The following is a 25,752-nucleotide window of genomic DNA, read 5'->3' as shown; positions in this document are numbered from 1 at the left end:
GGCTGTAATTCTGCGAAATATCCAGATCCAGGTAATGTTTCTGCAGCAACTGGTGTCTATTGAGTTCTGTTAACATCAGCTCATCACAACCTACAGCTGGCTTTGTCCAGACAGTAGCAGAGAGCTAAACCTTTGACAGCCCCCTCTAGGGGGGTGATTTCATGCAGTGACATAAATGTGCCATTTTGCATCACCTTGTGAGATGCTGTTATTTTGGCCTAGTTGGCTGCAACTACAAGTGCATTGTAACTTTAAAAAGAACATTTTTAAGCAGTTTCAACTAGTTTTAGCAAGTCTTGTCCAACAAGTACCTCTCAAAAAAAGCAATACATTAAGTGCCCCCATGGTACCAAACCATGAGCATCCCCTTGTGCAAGTGGTTGAGTTTTTTGTTGCAGACAGTTTTTTTTTTTTTTTTTTGTGTGTGTTCTTGTTTGTACTCTATTGCATCCTGCTTCCCAATTTGTTTCACCTCCCTAACTACTCAACATGTAATAATCTCAAGCAGCACAAGCCTTCCTGATGGTTGTCCATGATATTTTGTATTGTGGCCCAGAGTATTTCTCCTGTGTCAACGTGTCATGGCGGGATGATTTGAACAGGATTTATACACCTCTCTAGAATGAACGGAATGCTGCAGTTTTCACCCAAAACTCAAGCCAAATGTATCTCCTGGTGTAGATATTGTAATCATAGGCTTAAGTGACAATAATGTTCTGAAAATGTAAGAGTGGTTACGTTCCAAAAGGTTGGCTGGAAGGAGTCAGGATGGTGCAGGTAGACGTCAGTATTGGTAAGTGATCTCATTTGTTTAGCTGTCAAAATCCTCTTTGCTTCGGTCCCCGACGGCTTGAGCAGAAGTCTGAGTGGGACAACCAACCAATGAAAGGGTCCCCACAGATCCAACAGTTACCATGGAGGGGGATGGTGGCCTTATTTTTCCCTCTGTCTGCCCCACCATAATGAACACAGAGGCCTTTAGGGACAGGGTTCTCCTGTAGACCTCATAATGAGATAATACTGTACACTCAGCTCATGCTGCGACTTTCACCTACACACACAATGACACATGCAGGGCAAGTATGCACATGCGCACAAATTAAGATACACAAGCAAATAACACCCAGTGGGTAAGTGTGGATGCAGCGCTGTGTATGAACACACACTGACCTTTACACACAGATGCATGAAATGGCCTATTGTCACATCACCACAGTCACCTTTAGTTGCTTCACAGCCTGGAATAAAATAAAAATAAAAGAAATATCTTTTCTTTACTCATCATAATTAACTAATAATCTGCGATCAGTTGTAAATAGCTTTTCATTGTCAAGGGAGTTAAGAAACAATGTTGTGGAAAAGATGGAGTCAGGAGATGAAAACAGCCAAATCAAAGTGTTTGATAAGACTATGACCTGGCCTGGATAAGACTGTCCCTGCACACTGGATACAAGGGCAGGGAGGGAGCTGTAGCTACCAAGACACTTTGGAGGAGTTGAATGGCTTTATGTCAAAGCAAGGTCATAGTTTGCACTCAAAGAAGCAAAAAGATATCTTGTTCTTGGGATGTTTTTCTTCAGCAGGGACTTTGAGGATAGAAGGGAAATGGATGCAGGGGGCAAAATGCTGCCAGAATGTCAATGATTCACCTTTCAACATAAAAGTGGTCTGAAGCACAGGGATCAAATTGACCATACAGCAGCTGAAGGAGAAACCGGTCCGTGTCCTCCTTGTGTCAGAGCACAGCCTTAAATACCGGTGTGAATCTGTCAAATGAGTGGTCACTATCCAGCTTCACTGAGCTTGAGCAGTCCTGTAAGAAAAGTGGCAAATGTTGCTCAGTGTAAGTGCAACGTTGGAAGTGATGAATTCAGATCAAGGCTGGAATCAAAGCAAAGGTGGTGCCTCTTTATCTAAACAAGCAAGATTTGTAAAAATTATTTTTCAGCTATAACTCATATTTATCGCACTTGGATGCTGGCAATTGTATTATATGATTTCAGCTAGAAAAAAAAAATTCAGGCTGTGAGCCAATGAAATGTGAATGTTTGGAAAGCTTCTTCTCTATGCCCATTGTATTACTCTTTAACCTTCTTACCTGCCAATAATCTTCCACTCATGTATGGTTCCCCAGCTATTTGCTATTTCAGCTGCAGCGCCAGCACTCAGCTAGTTACATTTTGTTGGACAGAGGCAGCAGTAGTGAGAGGAAAGCGAATGAAACAGGATATCTCTGCTGCTGGTCTCTGCACAGGAGAAGAAAAACCACATTTGCTCTGACCCTGAATAAGTCCATAAAATCAGAGCATTTGCAGATGAGGACTCTATGTCTACCTGGTTTCTTATTCATTGGTGAGCACCATTGTTCTTCAGCTCTTCAACACAAGACCTGATGTGACATAAGATTAATTTTTAATGCAAATTTTATTTCATCACCAAGGCTGAAAGTAAAAAAAGTTCATCAAAAGAATGAATGTGTACTTAATGCACTTAATGCTTAATGCAGAGGTGTAACATGATGGCTGACAAATAGCCTGAATGCAAAGTAGTTGGAGGGCTGATACAAAAATATTTATTAAGTAGTTTTCTATTTCATATTGACTCGAGGAGCTTTGATTTTGGAACAGCCCATCCTTCACTTGATAATTCATTGGATGAAAAAGTAAGCCTGAGGGTCAACATCCATAAAGTGTGTGCGGTGAGAAAAGTAGAACTCAAGAGTGAAACTACTCCGATAAAAAGCCCTGCGTGGAACATTGCAGCTTTTATTGGAGGGCACCTCGGCAAAAGAGATTTGTTAGGCTTTCGCCCAGTATGAGACAAATATTAGGATCAACCTCCTCACTGCTCTGGGCCTTGTTGTGAAAAGGCCACAGCCCAAGCCAGCGCTTTACCATCACATCCTCTCACTTATGTCAACAGATGTCTCATACAACACACACACACACACATGCGTGCACACACTGGGGCCTCCCAACCTTGTACCCCACTCATTTTGGAGGGGTTTTGGCCCGTCCTGCACATACACTGAACGCTCAGAAGCACACTTGCTCCGGTGAGTGGATTCTTTGGGTTAATCGTATCACTTTTCGCTTTCAAAACAGATGCGCCTTTCATATAAAGTACTTCTTCATATGTTGTGGATCTACTGACTAACGTGAGTGTGTTTCTTCCTCTGCTCCGTTCGCACGCCAGGTGCTGCGCAGTATTTGGTGTCAGCTACGGCTCTTGTGTGTTTTGGCATACTGAGAATAATAATAATAGCCCCTCATCTCAAAGCAATATCAGTTGCCAAATGTACCAAATGCAGGTTCTTCACCTCACAGGAAATTAATGGATGATAGCGGGAAGGCCCCAGTTAACTGAAAAAAATAAAAATTAAAAAAAAAAAAAATTGGGTCACAATCACTTTATCTGTCAAAAGCGAAAAATGCAGTGGTTTGGGGATAACTTCACGTCCTGGTGCAGACACAATAGGAGTTGAAACCACTCATTCACTCTGGAAGAAATTGTGGTGGCTGCATTCTGGCAGATGATAAGAGTTGTGGCGTGAGCTGCAGTTACAAAGTTCGCAACTGTGAAAGCGCCACCGGTTCTTGAAGTCTGGCAAAAACGATTCATCTTAGCAATGGGTGCAAACATTCTTAGTTTGTTTTATCAGTCAGCAGCACTAATCTCTGGGCTGCATCCATCTAGGGCCTGTATAGATTTTGCAAGTGGGCCAGCCATTCATTTGTAAAAAAAAAAAAAAAAAAAGTCCACTTTTTATCATGGAAAAAGATTCCTCGTTTAGCTTGTACATCATCATGATAAGAAAATAAAAAGCGGTTGGATGTGCACTGCCAACATTTTTTAGATTTCAAGTCATTTGTAAAACGTGAGGAACTCCTGCTGTAAGAGAGGACTTTTCCACCTTACAGGATTATCAGTATGGGATAAATGGTTAATTTTCATTCTTCAGGTTAAAATGATTGCCAGTCTCTATTACAGGGCTCTTTACTATCAGAAATAAAGCTTTATTTATAATTATCGCTGCCTTTTTTGTGTTACTTAAGAAATTTTTCACTATTTAGCAACCTTAGAAGTTATTAAAGGATTTTAACGGCTCTATAAAGCTAGATACTAACTTATCTATTAATATTTATGAATCTAGTAGTCAAAACTTTAAAAAGGGATCAAATTCAGCACATTGCATGAGCAATGACTTCAGCCGCCATTGTTAAAATGTCAGTATTGATCTTCAGAGCCAGATATCTGTTAAAGTCTATAAGTTGAATAGTAGCACACAGTATTTCATGGACACAGCAAAGCATGAAGAAGACTAATGCTACACTTTCAGCAATATAGCAGCCATTTCTATGGTACACTGAATAATCGATCCCTCAGTTCTGTATGGATTGACGACTCTCATGAGGAACCTCACTGGGAATTGACTCTGTCATGCCTTGACGCTGATTATGGGCCCAGCAAATGGCTGCCATCTCTAATTTTAGCTGGTAAATCACAACCCATGAGTAATGCACTGCACTTGCAAGGGTCAGAGTTTACAACTGAATCACTCTGGAGGACAACGTCAAGCTCTGTGGCTCAATCTTTTTTGTTTTTTAAAAGGGTGCAGGTGGTTCTTGTGCTGGCAGCGTGGGTGGGGTGATAAGTTGGCATTCATCAGTCAGATGCAGCTCTGACTTTGGCCAGATGTCCAATAAGATGGATTGTGTGTGCATATGTGCGTATGTGTGCGGCGTCGGCCAGGTTTTCGGAATGCGGTCAGTTCTAATGGAGACTGGCAGGCATTTTGTTGGGCTTTATTGCCACATGCCTCTTCCAATACTGATGCTGATTAGAGCTGCAATTACCGGAACACACACGTGTGCACTCTGACAAGGCAGACCCACATACTTTGGCACACGCTCAAAGCTCAGGCCTTTGCATGTGATTAGCATCCAATTGCGTTGTCTTGTGCACTGATCAAACAGAGCGTGGAGCTGTGCTCTTGTCGAGGACGATTGGAGGAAGTGACGGTTACATTGTCGCTCCACTTTAATTCCACTCATCAGGGCGCCGTCAGCTTAGACAATGTCAGATTTGGTGCAAAGCAATTAAAGGCCCAGGCTCATATAAAAAGATAGACACAGCAGGCATACACACACATCCAGACATTGGTTCTCACATGTGTATGCGGCATATCCACCCACATGTACGCACACATGTATTTACAATAAGCACGCAGGCGATTAGCTCAGGAAGCGCAGGTTTAAACTGTTAGTCATTGCTGATTCACAAGCAGCTGGCTGGCATCCACACAGCCACTCACTGTGCTGCCTGTCAAATCCACAGCCAGTCAGCACCTGGAGGTGTGTGTGTGTGTGTGTGTGTGTGTGTGTGTGTGTGTGTGTGTGTGTGTGTGTGTACAAATGTGTATGTTTTTGTGTGTGCAGGTGTTCTATAAATCCTGATTTTTAACCAGCCATCAAAACTCTTCCTCCACCTCGTCCTCATTTATAGCCTTGTGTGTGTTGTGTATGTTTCTGCCTGCATGTATGCTTGGGGTCTATATGTGTGTTCCTCTGTTTGTGTGCAGGCATTCAACCATATTTATGTGTGTAATGTGCGTGGGTTTGTGTGTTAGAGTTGAGCCTCGTAGGGTTTTGGCTGCTGTGTTCTCTTGGATGAAGCCAATGGAAAGCTGAGGTCTGGATGACTTACTTATTTAGGAAAAATCTAGCAGAGATGGCCAGTATGCCGCTGTGCTGTCACATCGTCTGTGTGTGTGTCTGTGTGCGGGGCCATAGGTATCCCAGCCAGTGGCCTCAGTTGCAGCAGTATATTTCATTGTGGAGAGGCATTTTCCTAACAGCCTTTAAAGTTATTCTGCTGCTGTTAAAGCTTCACTACACAGGCTGTGAGTTCAGTCCCAGGTGGAGACGATCATAGAGGGGTTAAACGCTCTACCAGAAGAATACACACATGCACGCACACTTATATGGGGAGTTAGCTACAGTCACGAGGCTCCTGATTAAGTCTGAATCCACTTTCTAGCACATTTAATTAAACTAACTCAATTTCAGAGACCCTGCCTCCAAATAGACTTTCAGAATTACGTAATTTTCTTTTTATTTTCTTACAGGATTTATCCAGTCTTTAGGTGCTCTCCACGTTCAGAAAAACAAGCTCATAACCAGTTTCAAACCATTACTGGCCAATTAAAATCATAAGGGATTAAATTATCCTTTATGTGTTGTCAACATTTTTCTACTTCTTAGGATAAATAAACTATTTAAAGCCACATTCAGTTGGTTGGATACTGCCTTGTCACTAAATTAAGACATGGTTGTTGTACATCATTTTCACACAAAAGTGTCAAAAAATTGGAATCAGCTGGTTTTTCTATACACGAGTGAGGTTGTTTTGCATTTTGTGTGTGTCTGTGTGCCTGTGTGCGTGCATGTGCATTTGCGTGTGTCCAGTCAATATAGCCAGATGGACATCACAGCTATTCGAGTCATTGCATTGTGTGCAAAAAATGGAGCTGAGTTTCCAGTGTGTGGTTTATTGAGAGCTGTGAATGAACTATGATGGTGTCAGAGGTTTTGCTGCTGCCTTTGTATGCTCCCTGTGTGTAACAGTACCCTGCCCATACGTTACCGACAGCATTTGCTTCGCCCCCGGCGCTCTCGTTGTGACAAATCAGCCGCTGAGGCTGACATGAATCTTGGTTTGAGGACACAAACATGGACAGAGAAACACACACCCCGGCTGCACATTGGCAGTTAGTTATGTGATCTGCTGTGTGAAACATGGGATTCAATGAGTATGAGCCTCGAGCACTGACGTGCGAGATCATACAGTGTGCTTCATTTGTAGTTCAAGTTTAATAACACAATTAAACAACCAAGTAAAAACAGGCAAATCTTTCAGATCAGGTTCATCTTCGGTCCACCCTGCTGTATTTATACCATAGCAGGCAGGCGCAATTCAGTCTGCTCATTGCCAACATTTGGCAATGTTTGTTTTCTCCCAGTCACGGTGGTCAGGTACTCTGCCTCCCTGTGACCTGTTCAGGGTAACTTAAGATTATGATTTGTGGTTTTACTTCAACATCTGATGTTATTTGGTTGGGCCAGATTGCTTGGTGTCAGTCCTAAATCTTCCAGATCAGCTGGCCGACTTTGTTTCGCGACTTTGTTCTTGTCCTTGTCTGTAACAGTCACACAGTTTTAGTTTTGGAGCCTTCAAACTTCAGACAATCTTTGCTCAGCTTCATTCTTTCTGTAGCTGTCGTCCTGTCCACATTCTGAACCAACATTTAATCCGGAACTTTCTATGAAAAAGGTTTTTGAGCTCTTTCCTAAACAGGTTGAACATCATCCAAAAAGCAACTCACAAATATTGAGTGGTTACTGTGTTAGCAGTTAGCTCAGTAGCCTCAGCAGTTTACTCGTGCACACAGGTTGGTTTGGAACACAGATGAATCTCACTGTGTTTGTAATATGTGCGTTTGTTTATGTATACACAACCTGTCACTCACTATGCCCGTCTTCTTCTCTTTTTCTCCTTAAGCCTAATGTGACCTTCATCTGGGTATCGGGTCTCTACTCAACATACACGAAGACAGAAGCTAAACTTTTAAAAAAAGAGAAAAAAAAAGACCTAAAGGATTAAGAAGAAAGCGCACAGACGTGCGAGGGAGGAGAAGAAAAACAAGTAAGAAAGCAAAAACAGAACAAAGGGTGGAGAAGAAAAACAGCAGCATCTTTTCTGCCGGCAAACAGCACAATTGGCAGAGTGAATCAGAGGAGAGCAGAGAAAAGAGAGGGAGCGGTATGGTGTGGCATGTACAATGTGCAAAGAATTAAAAGACATAAGAAAGTGAATATGAGAGGGGAAAGGAAAACTTTGCAGGAGGGTTGGCGGGTTTGGCAGTTGTCAAAACAGGATGTGGAAATTGCAGACATTTTCAGGTACTCCCAGAAAGAAATTATTCTGATGCAAGTCAAAAAGAAAGAGCGGAGCGATGCATAAGATGGGATTCCAGGAGGAAAAAAGCAGACAAAAGGAAGAGAGAGGCAATGAAAAAGTTGAATTTCAGTAAGATATTGGATTTCAGATATCAGAGCATTTGGAAGACACTGAAGGTTATGGGTGTGATAGTGTTTGTGTTTTCCTGATTGAGTAGGTGGGAGTGAAAGTGAGGCGTCCAGATTCTGCATGAAGCATTACAGTAAAAAACAAAAAAGAAAGGAGCAGAGGGAGACAAGAGAAATGAACACGTACAGAATTGCAACTTCAGCTTGACTGAATAATGAATTTTATGTCATGTGACTTAGTAAAGGTTACAGCTTTGCACTTTTGCATTGTCAGTTTGCTTTAATCATCAAACTACTTATATTCTAATGAGCGAAGAGAAAATTTGATAAAAAATATATTGATCCACCAATTTCTTGCAGATTGGATCAATAATTTGTCCTCAGTTTTGCCTCGAAGGGTACATACAGCACGTCCCAGTCTGACTGGGGAGATTCTTGGGGCTGTTTGCGGCCCAATGTAAACATTATTCTTTACTGTATAATTACAGGGGGCATTTTTTGTGTCAGTTTGGTTTTCTGAAATTGATTTAGCAATTTCTTCTATAGGACTGGTTAGGCAACAACATGAGGCGTTCACTGTACCCCATGTTGACGTCTTGTTGAGCGTTAGATAAAAGAGCACTTGGAGCTTGAGTTAGCTGGAGGTAGACACTTAGCTTATCTCAACTTCATAAGCATGAGAGGGCAAGTTGTGGTTCCTATACAGGAGGGATGGTAGAGATAGATTGGTTTGTGGGGAGAAAAACCGGAACTAGCTTCACAAGCTTCGCAGCTTCTTGGTATTTGACTGGATTATAAATATGCATTATTTTGATGTGTTTTTGGCCAGTAACAATTACCTCACCATGACAATAAGACTTGTGCTAAGGTAAAGTCTCCACATTTTGGGTTTTAATTAAATATACAGATGGAAAGTGCCAGTTTTCTTAGTGACAAGAAAGCAACTATGCATTTCCCAACATCAACTATTCCCTTACGGCCTTAATCGTTTTAGCTTGTATTGTGCTTTAGCGTTTCATATTCACAGACAAGATTTGCAAAGGAAGAAAATTAACTATTGTCGTACACATTCGGCATCGTTATGTTACATTTCTTTACATCATAAAAACCTATCGCATATTTATCAAAGATCAGTAAGAGAAGATGAAGAAAGTTTAATCAGAACCACAGAGGACACCTGCCGCACTCATATAATGGAAGGTTATATTCCATAATCAACTCGGTATTACTGTCCTCATTTCTAAAAATGAAATCTAAGCATTTTTAGAGTGATATGTGTGATGTGTATGTGTGAGAGTGTGTGCAGTTAGTAGCTGGCCCTCTCATGTTTGAAGTGTGTGATGAAGGGCTCTCTCATTTACAATCAGTTGTCTTTTTTATCGAGCAGCTATGATCTCAGGCCAACTTAACTAAAATGCTCTCGAAGGCAATTTGTATCACAACTCTGACGAACAGAATGCTGTTATTAGCCGAAAAAGGGTGCACTTTAACACAGACAGACACACACATGTATATATATCCATCTATCTTCTACTGCTTTTCTTCTTCCCGGGTTGCAGGGGGTGCTGGAGCCAATCCCAGCTCACTCTGGGTGAGGGCGGGGTCACCCTGGACAGGTCGACAGTCCATCACAGGGCCAACACACAGAGACAGACAGAGACCAACAACCACTCACACTCACACTCAGACCTACAGACAGTTTAGAGTCACCAGTTAACCCAAACATGATGACTTTGGACATTGAAACCGGAGTACCTGGAGGAAACTCACGCAGGCACGGGGAGAACATGTAAACTCATGTATATATATTAAACGTGTGATTGGATGTATGTATGCTGTGATGACAACGACCACACGCACACAGTTACACAAACACAAAGGTGCGGAAAAGCATCCTCAGGCACCATTTTCTGTAAGTATGTATTTCTCTCGTCACAATGCATTTATTCCTCATTCACTCTAATAACTCCCTGTCTCTCTCTCTCAGTCTCTGTCTGTGACTTTCACAGTGTGTGTTTATCTCTGTGAGGATATTGGTTGCCGATCATAAATAGCTTTTCTGACAGACTGCCATCACAGACGCCAAGAGCTTGGGGAAGTAAAAAGGGGGAGCGGGAGAGAGGGATATGGCAGTCAGAAAATGGAGATAGAGGGTGCAATGGACGCAGGAAGGACAGAAAGATAGGCCAGAAGTTCAGCACATCAAAATATGACAGGTGTCAGGTATTCAAACATAAACTGAACTGAAATATACTGAACTATATACTTATATACTTATATACACACCATCATACATCCAATCAAAACGCAAGAATTGAAACACTGCACAAACTTGTATACTTAGATGAGATGCAAGACAAAAGCTATTACTGTAAATTTTCCAACTATGGTGTCTGCTTTTATTTATCCCAACAGCTAAGAGAAATAAGCAAGCATGTTTGATGTTATTGTAGTGACTATCTTCCTCTTTTCTCATCCTCTCCAGTTGTAATTTGCTGCTGCGTGCTCTTGATGCAAAAAACTGAGCACTTAAATGCGCAAATTCACTCAACAACAATAGAGCCGCTCTGTTGCGCTGAGTTTTTCTTATGTAACAGAATTAATGTTTGCATTCACCAAGTTTCGTTCGAGTCACATCCATTTCGACTTTTTTTGGATTGCCGTTAAGCGACTCAACACTTTCTGCAATGGTTTTTCACATAAAAACTCTTTCATTGCCTAAAGGGGTGCAAACCTTAAAGGCAACTTCTCTCTGATAGGTATAGAAGTAATTGAAATACATTAGTGAATAACAGCGCCATGCAGTTCAAAGGAAAAGCTTCAGACTTTGGAAAACTTGGTTTTCTTCTTAGTTGTCAACAGTTATATGAGGACATTTTACCCTATCATGTATGCAAAAATAGCACGTAAAATGTTGAACAAAAAGCTGCAAAATGTAATTTTAGGATTGTGTTTATTTATAAAACACCAACATGCTTAGTACCTATGTATACCTATACAGTATATAGGTATATATAGGTATATATACTCCAACACAAAAAATTATAGATCAGTGGCTTCATTTTTGTATCCTCCTCTATTCCTCCATTAAAATATTTCTAGGCTTTTAATGCGAAACCTCCACAGGAAGTGTTGAGGTTAACTGATGTTGCATTTACTCTGAATTAGAAGCTACCAGCCAAAAGCAAATGACCATTACATAACTGGCCGTTACTGTGAACCATTCAACACGACACTGAAGTAAAAGGTGTTATTTTACTTGTTTGGTAGGTTGTTATTTGATTGTGCTGATTATGGCCTTTTTTGAGGGGGGACACACGTTTCTATTTAAGAACTTATATTGTATAACTGTTATGGCGTTACACACACTAGACAAATAGACTATTGGCCAAGTACTGAGTCACACACCCACAAAAACACACACTTTACAAGAGGGAACCTTCTACGTCTCGCATTCCTCCGTCGTCTCTCTCTCCAAGCAGCAGCAGTCCTTGTCTCTCAATCGATCCTCGCTTATCTTACCATAAACCTGGACTTCTCTTCTCTCCTCCTCACTCTGCCACCTACTACTCGTCCTCCTTATTGCTATCGATCAGTCTATGTGTTCAACAAAGTAGAGAGCAGGCAGTTGTTAATGTAGAGCTAATCCCGAGGAGCGTTGCTTGTGGTTTGTGTATCACCTTTCCCTCCTAATGGACCCAATCAGACCTAATAGACCAGGGGTTAAAGCACTCTCACCTTTCAGCTCTCCTCTACTGTTACATTGCCAGGTGCATTTTGAGCTGATGGCTGATCTGATCGATGTCATTGGTAGATTTTATTATTATTATTATTATTATTATTATTATATTCTTCATCCAGTGAGGGACTTGCCTCTGCTGACTATGCACACGCATTTTCAAAAATGTCCTGCTTTGCATTTTTTCATGCATCATGCCTCAGATCTGCCCAGTAAGAGCCACAGTAGGCTAATTTTGGCCAGTGGAATGTGCTCAGTACTGGAAGCAAAACCCTTTCATAGTCTCCAGACTTCTCTCATTCACTGAGCATGTTCAATCTAGCTGGGTTAAGTGCCTTGCTGAAGGGCACCTTCATTATTGACTAGATGTTGAGTCAGGGGAAAATGTCCCCTCTTGCTGTTCTTCTCTGCGAGTTTTGCTTGCCTTTCAGGCATGTGAATGGTTTATAAAGTAAAAGGATAAAAGTGCTGTTCAGGAAGATAAACACAGTTCAGTTTTCACAGAAAGGCAACACCATTTCTCATTACAATATAAGAGAATATAAGAGAAACAGCATCTTTATATAAGATGACTATGCCATTCATAATATTCCAAGTTCCATGTCTCAATGTATACCTCCTCACATGAAAGAGTTGTGGGTTTGTGTGTGTGTGCGTGTGTGTGTGTAAGAGCATGTGAAATAAGAAACAACAGTAGGGCAAAATAATTAATGGCAATAACCTTTGGATCAAACTAACTGAGGAAATGCTGAACAAACCACAAGGAGTGATGAGTGGAAAATTGATCAAACTTAGATTTGTAGATTAATTTGAGCATCTGTTACTGTTATGGAAAACTGAATTGATCAATGTTTTTAATGAATATAATTCTCTAAACCTTAACTGACTTATTAATGTATGTACATATTTTCCCATTATCATTCATATTAACAATGTTGTCTGGTGGCCAAATCTGCTAAATGAGACACAGATTGTGAGAAAGAAAGATTTTGCTTCAGTAGCTGTAAACTATAACTGCCAAATGCAATCTGGATTTATTTTTGTGTATGCTCACAAGGTACATAAATAATCATAAAGCCGTTTGAATATACTTTCCACTATTTACTTCAGCAACAACGCACATTTTAATTCAGGGTTGTGGCTCTGCTCCAGATCAAATCTGAGCAAGCTTAACACAGACTGTCCTGAACTGACAAACCCGCAGCAGAGCAAAGGATATACAGCATATGAACAAAGTGAAGTCCAAATAAATCCAAATTCTGAAAAAAGTCCAGAGAGATCGAGGGAGTGAACTGCGTTCAAAACAGATAGTTCATTTACATGTGTGTTGGTGGAGTCTATTCCTTTTGCTCCTGTTTTTCATCTATTGCCTCTGTCATTCTTTTCATCTCTCCATGAGTGTAACCTTGCCTCCCTGCCCACCTGCCGACCACTGATGTGCGTGGGCTGGTTCTATAGGAGTCCAGCTATGTGTAACCTTCTCTGCCCTGTGACACCTCACTGGGATCCAGGGCTCTGGGCTTAGCGTGAACTGCTGAACTCATCCCGAAAGAAATGCTCAGAGAACGGAGTCGAACAGAGACGAAAGAACAGATAGTGGGAGGGAAAGTGAAAGAGTGCTACTGGACAATAACCCCCCCCCCAGGAGCATAGTAGGTGGTCTCCCCAAGCCAGAATACACTATTAGCTGGACTGGCAGCCAGAGAGAGGAAACCAGAAGCAAGATGGATATACTGTGTGGGCGTGTGTGTGTGTGTGTGTCATAGTATTTTGCATTCACACACCCAGCGGTTGTTGTTCTAAAATAAGATGGCATGTCGGGTGCCCAAGGGTATCAATACAACCATTTCTATTATTCAGAGCTGATTATAGTGCTAAAATGTACAGTGGTGAATACTTTTTAATGAGCTCTGAAATACAACAGAGAAAGTTTGTCAGCTATTTTGTTTGTCTGAATCTGGCTAGCGGCGAATAGAGTTGATTTGATTAGCAGTGTGTGAGGAGGGGAAAACTTATAAGAGTGGTGAGATTGAAATGTGTGTGTGCATCTGTAGGTTTGCATAAATGATAAAAAAAAACTGCTTTAATGTTTGCAATGCTCGCACGGTGTATGTTATTATTTGTCCCCATGTGTGTGTGTGTGTGTGTGTAAATATAGACTTACAGTACCTACATAATATTTTCTCTTTAGAACTTTTCCGTATTCTGTTATATTTTATCTTAAAATGGATTAAAATCTCTTTTTCTCATCAAACTACACACCGTACTCCACAATGACAACGCAAAACCAGGTTTTGTTGGCTTCATAAAAATAAAAGATTAAAATATCCAATTCTCAAATGTATTCAGACTTTTTCTCATAACATTTGCAATCGAGCTTTGGTGCATCTCACATCTATCAATGGCCACAGATGATGATGTATTTCAGAGTGAAAACCATGCCATGATGTCAGAACAGAATGGTCCATTGAGCTGTGAGATAGAATTTAGCCAAGACACAGATCTGGGGAAGGATACAAAAACATTTCTGCAGCATTGAGAGTGCCCGAGAGCACTGTAGCCTCCATCATTATCAAATGGAAGATATGTTGAAGCACCAACAGTCTTGGCCACCAAGCCAAACTCAGCAATTGGGGACAGAGGGCTTTGGTCGGACAAGTAATCAAGAACCCAATGGTCACTGAGAATGAGATCCAGAGTTGTTGAGATGGGATGAAACCTTACAAGAGGAAAACCATCTGTGTAATACTCCACCAGTCACACCTTTACAATGGCCAGACAAAAGCCATTTCTCACTAAGAAGCACACGACAGGCCACTGGGAGATTGATAAAAACACCTGAACAACTCTTAGACCATGATGAAACAAATATTGAACTATATGACCACAATTCTCAGCATCCTGTGTGAAGGAAACCAGGCACTGAACATCGCCTCATTAATGCCATCCCAACAGTCAAACACAGTGGTGGCAGCATCATGCTGTGGGGATGTTTTTCTGTGACAAGGAAACTAATCAAGATTGAGGAAAGGATGGATGCAGAAAAATATAGAGCAGCCCTGAATGACAACCTTTCCAAAGGTGCTCCGGATCTCAGGCTGGGGTGAAGGTTAACATTTCAAGACAATCCAAAGCACACTGCCAAGAAAACAGCGGAGTGGCTTCGGAAAAACAATGTGAAAGACTTGAAGGCCCCAGCCTGAACCTGACAGAGCATTTCTGGGGAGACCTGAAAATGGCTGTGCCCTATCACTCCCCATCCAGTCTGGTTGAGTTTTAATGATTCTGCAAAGAAGAATGGGAGCTAAGTTTGTAGGATCATTCCCAAGAAGACTTGAGACTATCATTGTTAAAGGTACTTTAAAAAAAAATTCAAGTGAGGGGCCTGAATAATTATGCAAATTATATATTTCAGTCTTTTCTTTTTGATAAATTACTCCAAAAACCTGTTTTTGAATTGTCATCGTGAAATATTGTGTGTAGATTGAAGAGAAAAAAAGAAAGTGAATTTCATGAATTTTGACATGTGGGGACATCGCAGCCTGGATAGGTGTACAGTGGTTATATTCAGTATGTAAATGTGTGTGGGTTTGCCTGTCGTTCTATCCCTTTGCCTTCAGCAAGGTTGATCGACTTGTGACTACACAGTGATCATGGACTAGTGCACTCATGTATGCACATTGATGACAAGTCAGAGGGCCGCGCCAGCAACCCCTGGGTCTGCACACAGGGCACAGCAGGGCAGAGTGCACATGACTGTTACTCATCAGAAAACAGTGTATGCTGGGCTGAGGAGCGAAAGGTCAGCCAGAGAAGACAGGAGAGGGAGATGGCGAGGCTGCGAGAGGGGAAAACACAGATGATGTGTCTGCGCACACAAAACTAACCTGGTTATAGTTAACTTTCAGCTGTAATCACTTTTCATAAATGTCAAAATCTGGTTTCCCCAATCAGGTTAAAGGAGTAAGATGACTTTGTAACTAGATGGTGGACCTCTTACTGACCTAAATTTACTTTCCTTGCAGTTTTTTTCAGTAGTCTGGTTGCCATATGATATTGCAGAAAATAATTACGACAGCCAATGACATTTTTAGCAGATGCTCAACCAACAAATCAGCCCCAAGTCCAATCCAGCAGCCGTAATCTTTAAACGTGATTAATCCTGACAAATATGTCATCTTGAGAATCAGTCTGTAAAATCATGTCCACAATTTGGAGGATTTCTCTGTCTTTGGATCAAAGCCCAGCTAACGTTGCTGAGGATGGCTTACACCCTGGACGGGTCATGTAAAGACAAACAAAAACAAACCATTCATACTCACACTCATAAATTAACCTAAACATTTGTATCTGGGCTGTGGGAGGATGCCAGAGTAACCGGAGAACCCACGCAGGCACAGGGACAAGACACAGAAATGCTCTAGGCCGAACCCAGAATCGAACCCAGAACCTACTTGCCGTGAGGTGACCAGACAAAAATGCTTTATTTGTCACAATGGTCAATCACATTACATGTAGCCATACAAATATTTGTTTATGCAGCTTTTATAGTTGATCAGAAACTTTGCCAACGTTCTTCTTAGAAAAACACATCAAATCCACAAATGTCTGAACATGATACACCTCCATCATGCATGCATCCACTGCAACACACCGAAAAGCACAGATGGTGCCACTGATGTTAAAATGGAGATCAGTCTCTCTGGTTTCATGTCGCCTGAGCTTCCTCTTCTATCACTTCCCCAGGCCTGAGCAGGTGTTTGGCCCGCAGTTAAAGTCCAAATCAGATCTATTTCATCTGTAATCAGCTGGAGCTCCTGGCATTGATGAAGGAGATCAGAGCACCGATCAAAGAATTATAAGCGGACCACGCCTGACCAGCCGACCATGACATGGACAAGGATTGGGGGGGGGGGGTTGGGGACTGAACATGATCTACAGTAGGGATGAAAGGAGAGAAGATGGAGATTAGAAGGCCTGCATCCTCTCTCTGGGGAGAAACATGAAAGTGCAGGGTGCCGGCTGGAGGCAGAAGTGATGGAGGCTGAGATGCTACACTCTCATGGGATTTTTTTTTTTGTTTTTTTTTTTGTTTTTTCATCCTTTCCATCAATTTGCAATAGGTTGTTTAAAGTCAAATGCTGCGCTCAGTTCCGCTTCAGTTTGAGGTAATTAGGACGTGAAGCGAATTCCAATCACCATGTGAAAGGAAAGTCAATGATATTAACTTGATGCTTTTGAATTGCTTGACGCCCTGCCTCTGGTTAGCAAGCCATTAATTGTATGCAAATATGGGAAATCATGTGCTCAGGTGCATGAAAACTGATGGGTGGCTCACATATTGATGATAGCAGCTTGAAAGGGTGTTTTTTAGAGGTTTTGCAGAGGAAGACAATGCGGCAAGCCCCATCACAATCTTTCACATTCATTTTCTGCAATTACGAACGCACAGACAAACACACACACACACACACACACTGCATGCAGCTGATCAAACCGCTCTTTGATTATCTGTCTTTCATCTGTGCCAGCTCAACACAAACATGCTGGACAGCCCCCGCTTCCCCCTCCATGCACACCACCCACACACAGACACACTCACTCAGCTCTTTTATGTGAGGTGGTCGACTTAAAAACTCGACACGCCCATTCGTAACATCTGTATTCACAGATATGCTAGTTAATGCTATCACTTAGATGCAGGCTTGATCTGGCTTAATATTACTTTAAAGCGTGCAATGAAAGCACACAGGGTGTCATACAAAAACTCACTCCGCCTTTTTCAATGTTTGCCTGTTTCTTTGTGGAGACAGTGTCAGACGCTGACTGTACACATGATGGGAGAGTGAGGGCTTGTTTTACTGACAGTGGCGGGACCGCGTCTGCTGCCTTCATGTGTGTGCAGAGGATAATGCAGTGAGATGTTGAACTGTCTTTTTGAAGCCGTGTTACATGCATGACACTGGATGAATAAGTGATAGCTTTGAAAAATGCTGAGTTTTAGGTTGTCATTTCACTTCAATTTAGCAGGGAGTGCTTTACATGTTATTTTAACACTCGATTTCATATCCATTTTGCTCTGGACATAAACCCCCGAATCTTGATTTCATCTTTGATGGCTTGCAACCACTGGGGCCATAATATATTTTTCCATTCATATTCCAAGCATTCTGCTACAGCTGTCATATAGAGGGGTTTGCAGTATGTAGGCTCAGATTCCAATCACTAACACAGCTTTTGGTGTTTTTAAAGGTTGATCAAAATGTTTCAGCTCTGAAAAAATTCACTGAAATTGGAGAAATCTTCTCCTAGGGCTCTGTGTTTGTTTCAGAGATGCTCCAATAACATTCTGAACCATCCAGAATACATTTGAATCCCAAAAATGAAACTAAGTGAACTAGGGTTACAAATAATCATTTGGCAGGGACTCTGTGAAAAAGATATTTTTTTCTTAAAGAGCTCCTCCTGAACATGATGTTAAAAAAGTTGAATACTGCCAACAATCAAACTTTATATCTTTTAAGACCAGTTTCTTCTGTTACAGTGGCATCATGTATATTCAAGGTCGAGTAAGAAACTACATTCAGCATGAAGTTATTATTACAAAAAATATTATATTTATATATATATATAAAAGTCATTTTTAAAAGAAGAGATCACATGAACTTGTTTCAAAAACATCTGTTTCTTGAGAGGGACTTCAGCTATTTAGATACTGACATTCATTTTTAGAACAGGTTTGTCACATCTCTTTTCTCAAAATGGTGTACATCCACATCATTTCAGTGAGGCTGTCACCTACTTTGCTATAGCTATGCTTTGAGCTAAATGTTAATCTGTGTCCCAAAGTGACAGTTATACATTTGAAGGGTTTAGCACGTGATATCACCACATAACCATAGTTGCATTACAAACTTTTGTTAATTAACACTAAACAAAAGTAGAGCTGATGTTTTACAGATATTTGTATAAAACAAAGTATTAAAAACTGACATGCTAGCAAATTTACACTAGCAGAAAAACAGTACTTTGGCTTCATCTTTTACTGAATCCTGAAAATCTGGATTGCATTTTGTTGCAGTCCTGTCAATGGGGTCTTGACCAAAGTGGTGAAATGGTCAAATCAGCAGGCTCATACTGCCACGCCACAGGCAGAAATCAACAAATTCAATAGCAGACAACTGGTGCTGGTAATTTTACACTCACATCATTTCTGAGATGTGAGTAAATCATGAGTCTCGGTAAGAGTATGTAAGAGTGTATGTGTGATGGTCTTAAGGCTGTCTCGCAATCAGTCGAGAATCAGCCATCAATGGTATCAGTAACCCCTACAAAGCCAGCCATTAATGCGCCAGAACTGCCCCAGAACTCCGCACTGTAATGATTTCTAGGGGGAGGGAAAGAAGGTCCTGGAACTGCTCTCATCCCGCTGTCCACAAGGTGTGAAATCATTTGATCCTGCTTTTTCTGTTTAGGTGATAAAGCTTTTGTGTGAGAAAGTTTGCGCTTGTGTGTTTTTGGGTGTGTTTTATTTCTGCCGGAGCAATAAAAAGTGTGGGGATAGGGGAGGGAACAGGTTTGCCGGCAGGAAGGAAGGAAGGAAGCAAGAGAAGCTAATGGTAGCTGGCGTGTTTGTTTTGCAGGGGGTGATAGAGGAGATTAAGGGTGGGGCCTGTCCGGCAGTCCCTCCGTCCATATGTGTGTGTTCAAGAAGGGGGTGGGGTCCTTTCGGGTTAATGGACATTAAGTCTGTCACAGTGTGATAGTCAGGGTGGAGGGTGGTGGGTGATGTGCCTAGGCTCACTGTGACCGACGAAAGGGTCAGAGGTCGTGGTTTAAAGTCAAACAATGCCTGCAAAGACTAGCAATCAACTGGGACAACACCAGAGGTCACTGTGTGTGTGTGTGTGTGTGTGCGTGTGCGCGCGTGTGTGTGGGTGTGTGTATGGAAGGATGGGAGGGAAAAGGTTGCCAGGAAATGAGAGGTGGGGAAAATCAAGTGCAGGAAGAGGACAGCAGGAAACAGAGAGATGCAGCAGTGAAAATAGGACAGACAGATGGGGGGTTGAAAATGTTCTTCATCCCTTCCTTCCCCTCTTCCGTCTCTTAGAAGAAACCCCCTGCTTGGCTTCTCCCTACAGAAATTCGTCTTACCTCCAAGTACCCTCTGACAAGAAATGCCCATAGTTATTACACGTAGGCTAAAAAAGACTGACATGCACATGAAATGGTACAAATCAAAAGACGGAGGCAAAAAAAAACACATGGCTCTGCAACCTTATGAGAACATGTGGGCTATTTCTCTGAATGTTTTAATGAGCTCTCCATTGTGGAGTGCTGACTGATATTATTAGGCTGCTGTGTCTCAGCTCATTAGCTAAGCCGGGCTCAACAACAACACCAGCAGCTAAAAGATGATTTGATACCGCCTGTAGAGTTATGTGACACCACAGGACCTTAAAGAGGCCGTGGTGAGAGACAGAGTAAGCAAGTTAATTTAGTCGTCAGGGGAGAGCGGGGCTGTACCTCACTTCGCACAGCACATGGGGGGGATCATAAGAGTCAGTTTCACAGAAGGAAAATAGAAGCAACGAATCAAATAAGAATTCATCATTGAGTGACTTCAGCGTTTTCCCCCGGCATCCATAAAGCTCCCTACCGAAGTAGCTTGAAGATTCAGTGTGCAGTTTTAGTGGTGTCAGGAGAAGTAGCCAGCCCTGAATGGAAAACAATCCTGGCACTAGCTCTACTGTTCTCAGCTGATAGTTATGGCTCCATGGTGAATGACTCTGTTTTCTGTATTGGTACTGTATAGAATTCGTTTGCTATATTCTAATGAATCGGTGACATTTTTAAATGGTTTGCACAGGTATTGTTCATGCAGTCAAAGCTGGTGGTGCTGCACACTGTTAGCATGTTCACTGTGGCTCACGCAAGCTGTTACTGCAGTCATATTATGGGAAATGCAATGCATGTTTGAAGTAGTGCAAACTCACTGCTTCTACTCATAGTTTCACTCATTCATTCATCTTCTACCACTGACAGATGAAGAACTCACTGTCAAGATGTGATTCCTTGTTATAGCAGATTGTAATACAAATTTCCTTTCATCACGCAAATGTTTTCTTTGAAATGGTTGTCAGCAAATGATTAAAGCAAATCGAAAAAAAAAAACTGTGATAATGACAAAAACTAAATAAGATGTATATGACATTTTCATCAATAAAAACAAGACGAGGAGTTGGAACGAAAGCCAATGCGTTTTAGGGTTTTTGTTTTTTTTTTTCTTCATTTTTGTTAGCCACGAAGACAAATCTTCTTTAGAGGTGGCGGTGATTTTACGATATACCTAAATAATGGCTTACCGGTCCAAATTAAACACTGATTTTTATGTGCCATGTTTATTATGCGCTGAAAACTGCACCATTATCGGCATGATTGTTTTGAGATTTAGGCAAACTTACTTTGAGGAACTATTATTATGATTGAAATATTTTTGAAATGCTGCCCGTTTAATTCCACGCAGTCAGATCTTTTCATAAACCATTGTGAGCAAGCACTGCTTTTTAGTTAAGTGGGATTCTTTTTCAGGGGCTTAACAATTTCATTGCTTTGTTGAAGCTGCATATGGGCTAGAAGCATTTAAGTTACTAAAAGTTCTACATCAGGACCATTTTTTTTCCCTTCATTAGTTGTTTAAACATTAGAGGTTATTCTTGAAGGATATAACAGACAGAACAGCAATGCTAATCATATTTCACTGACATTGCAAACTGTTCTTTCCTGAAATTGAAACTCATCATTCTACTGTTTACTGCCTTGCCATTATTTTATTATGATAAACAGGGATATTAATGCTATAAATAAGTGAAATCAGAATTGGGACGTCAATAAGAGAAGATGTGTGTAAAAAAGAATAAAGTAAACATTGGGGATTTTTAAGCTCATCATCAGACAGAAGCTTTGAATCTCCATATCGTTCATATCTTTCACCTCCTCTTCCTCATTTCCCCCCTGTAGTGTTCATGTGCTGCCTCTTCACTTAATCCGACCTTCAGGATGCCCGCTTCATCTCGTTAGGTCTTAGCATGGAGATGACAGTAGATTTTTATAAAAAAAAAAGAAAAATTTTATTTTTTGCTTTCCATAACTCTTCCTCCCTTTTTCTCATCCTTTCAACCCTTCACCCCTTGCACACCTACCCACCCCACCCCCCATCTCAATCGCTTCTCAGCTCACTCAAGCGTTGTCCGGCAAGGCCTCCATCATTGATCCAATAAAGCCAGAAGTCTGCATTGTGAGGTCTGGAGAGATTTCACCCAAACCCATCATTTAGGCACGCTCATTTAACAGCGCGTTGCCATGATCTGATCCAAGGGTGGAGAAGGAGTATTATTTTCCTCTCAAAAGTGTAATCAATAACAGTCACATTTGTTGGAAATTGGCACACAAACGCACGCATTTTCAAATCTCAATTACCTCCCCTGCCAACCTCCCAAATGTACCCAATGCTCATTTGCCAGCTCTGGAACTTGTGCTCCCACATGTGGGAACAGACAAGGGCAAGGGAGTGGGGCACGTTAAATGTGTGCACATACATCGGTATTTTCTTTCTTTGGCTGGGTTAAAGTAAATATAGTTTAATATTTTGTTAAAAGTCAGTGGCTTCCCTCCTCCAGTAAACACACATTATCAAAGGCGTCATTTCACTCGCCGATACACAGTAGCAGCAGGTGCAGAGGGATAGCTCACAGATGGCGTGCGCATATCTCTGTGCATGAATTTCACTTTCGTGAGGATGTTTGGTTCTCATAAGGATACCGAGATTAGGAAATATGCATCAGCCTTTATTTCTGCATGGATTGATTCAAAAACCTGTTTGCTTGTGGTGCCCACAGCATTTCTAAATGACATTTGAATTTCACATGTACCTCTCTTTCCAGTCAAAGGAACTGCTCTTCAAGTGACAAAAAAGCAGTCCCTAAAATAGTGGATAGTTCTGTCGATTATCCGGACGTTTATCAGATTCAGATTATGTAACAAACGGTGTTATCAGGCAGAGCAGCTTCAAATTCAAATTTTCACATATTCCACAAAGGTTCTTAATTAACACAGTGATTGACCTAGTGCTTGGAATTGTTGAGGGGAGGCAAGATTTGTACTTCTTCAAGTTATCTTTTCTACGGCTTTGCACTGCTTCTTTGCATATGCTTAGTCGAACACCACAAAGGTCTATGTTAAGACACTGCCTGAAAGTACACTCCGTATTTGTACTTTCTAATTTCATTGAGATCATGGAGGCAGTCTGGGAGAGGTTATGATGGCAGGCTTTTTGTCCAGCTGTAGGGTGTGGTCACATAGAGCAGGGACACTTTTACCTTCTGATGCCGCTAAACAACATGTCATTCAGCCTAGTTTGCGGCATAATTACTGAAGCCTCTTTCCCACTCCACAAAATACTTGCTCAGACACGCTTACATGTAAAAGCGGGTGTAATGGAAACTGCTTCTGGATGCAGCTCTTAAATTTTTATCGCCGTGAGCAACACAAATGAAATTCCATTCACTTTCGCTGTTTTCAAATGGCAGCAGCAATCTCATGGACACTTATCTTCAACCTCGGCAAATGAATCTGTACACTTAGATGTCACAAGGGAAGTAAGAAAATACGTTTATTTGTTATTTGGATGAATCAAATTTATCTGTCCAATAAATCTGATTGTGGTCTGTAGAACAAGCAGAGGAGATAATTTCCACTTTAGCTCTGACTCTATCTCCCACTGGGTTTTGTTAGCACAGGTGGCTGACTAACGAATCCACTGACGATAGCAATATAATAATAATTTTAAAGAAAGTCATTTTCACACTGAAGTGCTCCACTAATGAAAACACTGATGAAAAAGAAATTATTCTGTTTAAGGAAGCTCATGGTTAATTTAACATTTAGTTGCTAATAAGTGACATGACTTGCCTTGAATGTTAGCGTGCTCAAGAAATGTATGCCTCTTACTGATGTCGCTGAGTTTCTACTAGTGAGTCTTTTGGGTTTGTATAATCATTGTTTTAATAAGTCCACCTGCGGCACAGTAGCAAGTCAATCATCCCATTCTGTTATTGGACTGTAATGCCACTCTGTAGCTGCACACTTGACATGTTCATTAGGTATAAACCAATTTATCCGCAACACAGTGCTATTGCATTGTCCTTGCCTCGACATTCACTTCCCTACACATTGGTGCTTGATTCGTTGCCAGCGCCAATTAACTTTGATAACTCAGCCTCAGTTTAATATACTGCTGCTGAATTGGCTTGACAAGAGAGCAGCGATAAGCTATTTTTGAGCTTTTTTGAGGGATGATTGCTGGATTATCACTCAGAGTAAGGCAGGAACAGGAAGAATTTTCCTCCATCACCCCCACAGCCAAAAGTCATTAAAATGTTTGTGTTGTTTTTGTTGGCAGACGTGTCCACTCAGATGAACATGCACTGATTATAGCCATGTCCTTGTTGGCTCTAATCATTTTCATGACTCATTTTTGCTTTACATTAATGTGGATTTTTATACACCTACGTGTTCTTCAAAGGGAGCACATTGTCTTTCAGTACAGTGGGAATGTATTGAATATTGTGCACGCCGTAAACACCTTTGCGACAAAATTGTCTCTGATAAACAACCAAGTCAATAAAGAAAGTGAATTGCTGTTTTCAGCTGATATCCTGGTTTTTCCTCTCTACCTGGCAGGCTTCCAGAAACCCATCAGCTCACTGGAGTCACGCTGATCAACTGACTGATCCCTCAATCTATTGCTCAAAGCTGATTCCAACGAATGAGAGTTGACGTGCTTGGAGCCATGGGCTGGACGAAGGTCTTGCTCCTGGTGATTCTGGTTGGATGGGAGAAGTCAGTGGGTCTCAACTGGAACCCAATTCCACGCAAGACTGTTCGATACCCAGGTGAGTGTGCAGCACAATAACAGTTGATGGAGGACTTAGACCTCAGTGACCACTAAAACATTTCAGCTAAGGGCTGACTTTAAAAAACCAAAGTGACATGAAAAAGGTATTTTCCAAGCCGTGTCTGTATGTTACTTTCTAATATATGAACTGCAGAGTTAAATTTGATTTGTCTTTTAAACCCACTTCAAGATCAGTCACCAAAAACATCTTATGTGTATGAAAGGACATTTTTAGAAAATGTGAGTGATCAATTAAGTAGCTAACAAATTGATGATCACCTGTAGCTGTCAATGGTAAATGTTAATACAATAAAGGGACTGTAAATGCCGCATTTAAAGTGTCCTATAGGTTGCCAGGCTGTTGCTAGACATGCAAACGGGCTACAACTGTTAAAAAGATCATTAGCTTGCTTGTCAATGGACAATTAAGACAAGTCATCAGATATATTTGTCTGATGAAGCTATCCATGATAGCTTCTTCCAATTACGACTCTCCAGAGGTCACCGTTGTCGTGACAGGTTGTGGTCAAAGCAGTGAATTGTCAAGTTGCCTTTCAAGCTGTTGTAAAACACATTTGGACTTGCCTCTGCACAGCCTCTCAGGCTCCATCCACATATTGGGAATGTTTAATATTGTTGTTTTAGTGGTTGTAAAAGGGGACCTTCTAAGGCTATTTTATTTTTGTATTATTATTCTATTTAATTTATTTGGCTGACAGCTGATTTAGCAGTTTCGAAATCTCATACAAAACTGATAAAACTCCATTTTATTACAACAATCAGAGGAGTTTTCTTCCATTATTTCAGAGGGGGATGATGATCTGTTTTTGTCAGGGTATTGACCCTCACTAAAACAATGCATCAGTCTAATCCGAGTGCTCAACTGTATTTGCACTATTTATCTTGGCCCTCCTCTCCAGCCAAGCTCGGCTTTCTTTGCTGAACAATATCAATTGTTGCAAAATGAGAAA

At 41.2% G+C, this 25,752-nt stretch overlaps 1 protein-coding gene across 2 annotated transcripts in view; it reads left to right on the top strand.

Moving 5' to 3' along the window:
• The window catches only part of sema4c (sema domain, immunoglobulin domain (Ig), transmembrane domain (TM) and short cytoplasmic domain, (semaphorin) 4C), an 86,458-nt gene that overhangs the window by 21,209 nt on the left and 39,497 nt on the right, over window positions 1-25,752 (top strand). The window contains exons 2-3 of one of the 2 annotated variants that reach the window (XM_029510936.1): window positions 7,561-7,704; window positions 24,568-24,779. In XM_029510936.1, the coding sequence (XP_029366796.1) occupies window positions 24,653-24,779 (127 nt within the window). In that variant the 5' untranslated portion in view covers window positions 7,561-7,704; window positions 24,568-24,652. The remainder of the gene's footprint in view (window positions 1-7,560; window positions 7,705-24,567; window positions 24,780-25,752) is intronic. The other variant, XM_029510937.1, reaches the window with a different exon arrangement.

Source organism: Echeneis naucrates, chromosome 9, assembly GCF_900963305.1.
Source record: "Echeneis naucrates chromosome 9, fEcheNa1.1, whole genome shotgun sequence".
In the NCBI taxonomy this organism is placed as follows: Eukaryota; Metazoa; Chordata; class Actinopteri; order Carangiformes; family Echeneidae; genus Echeneis; species Echeneis naucrates.
Note: the sequence above shows the minus strand (reverse complement) of the source record. Positions and strands in the feature narration are given on the sequence as shown.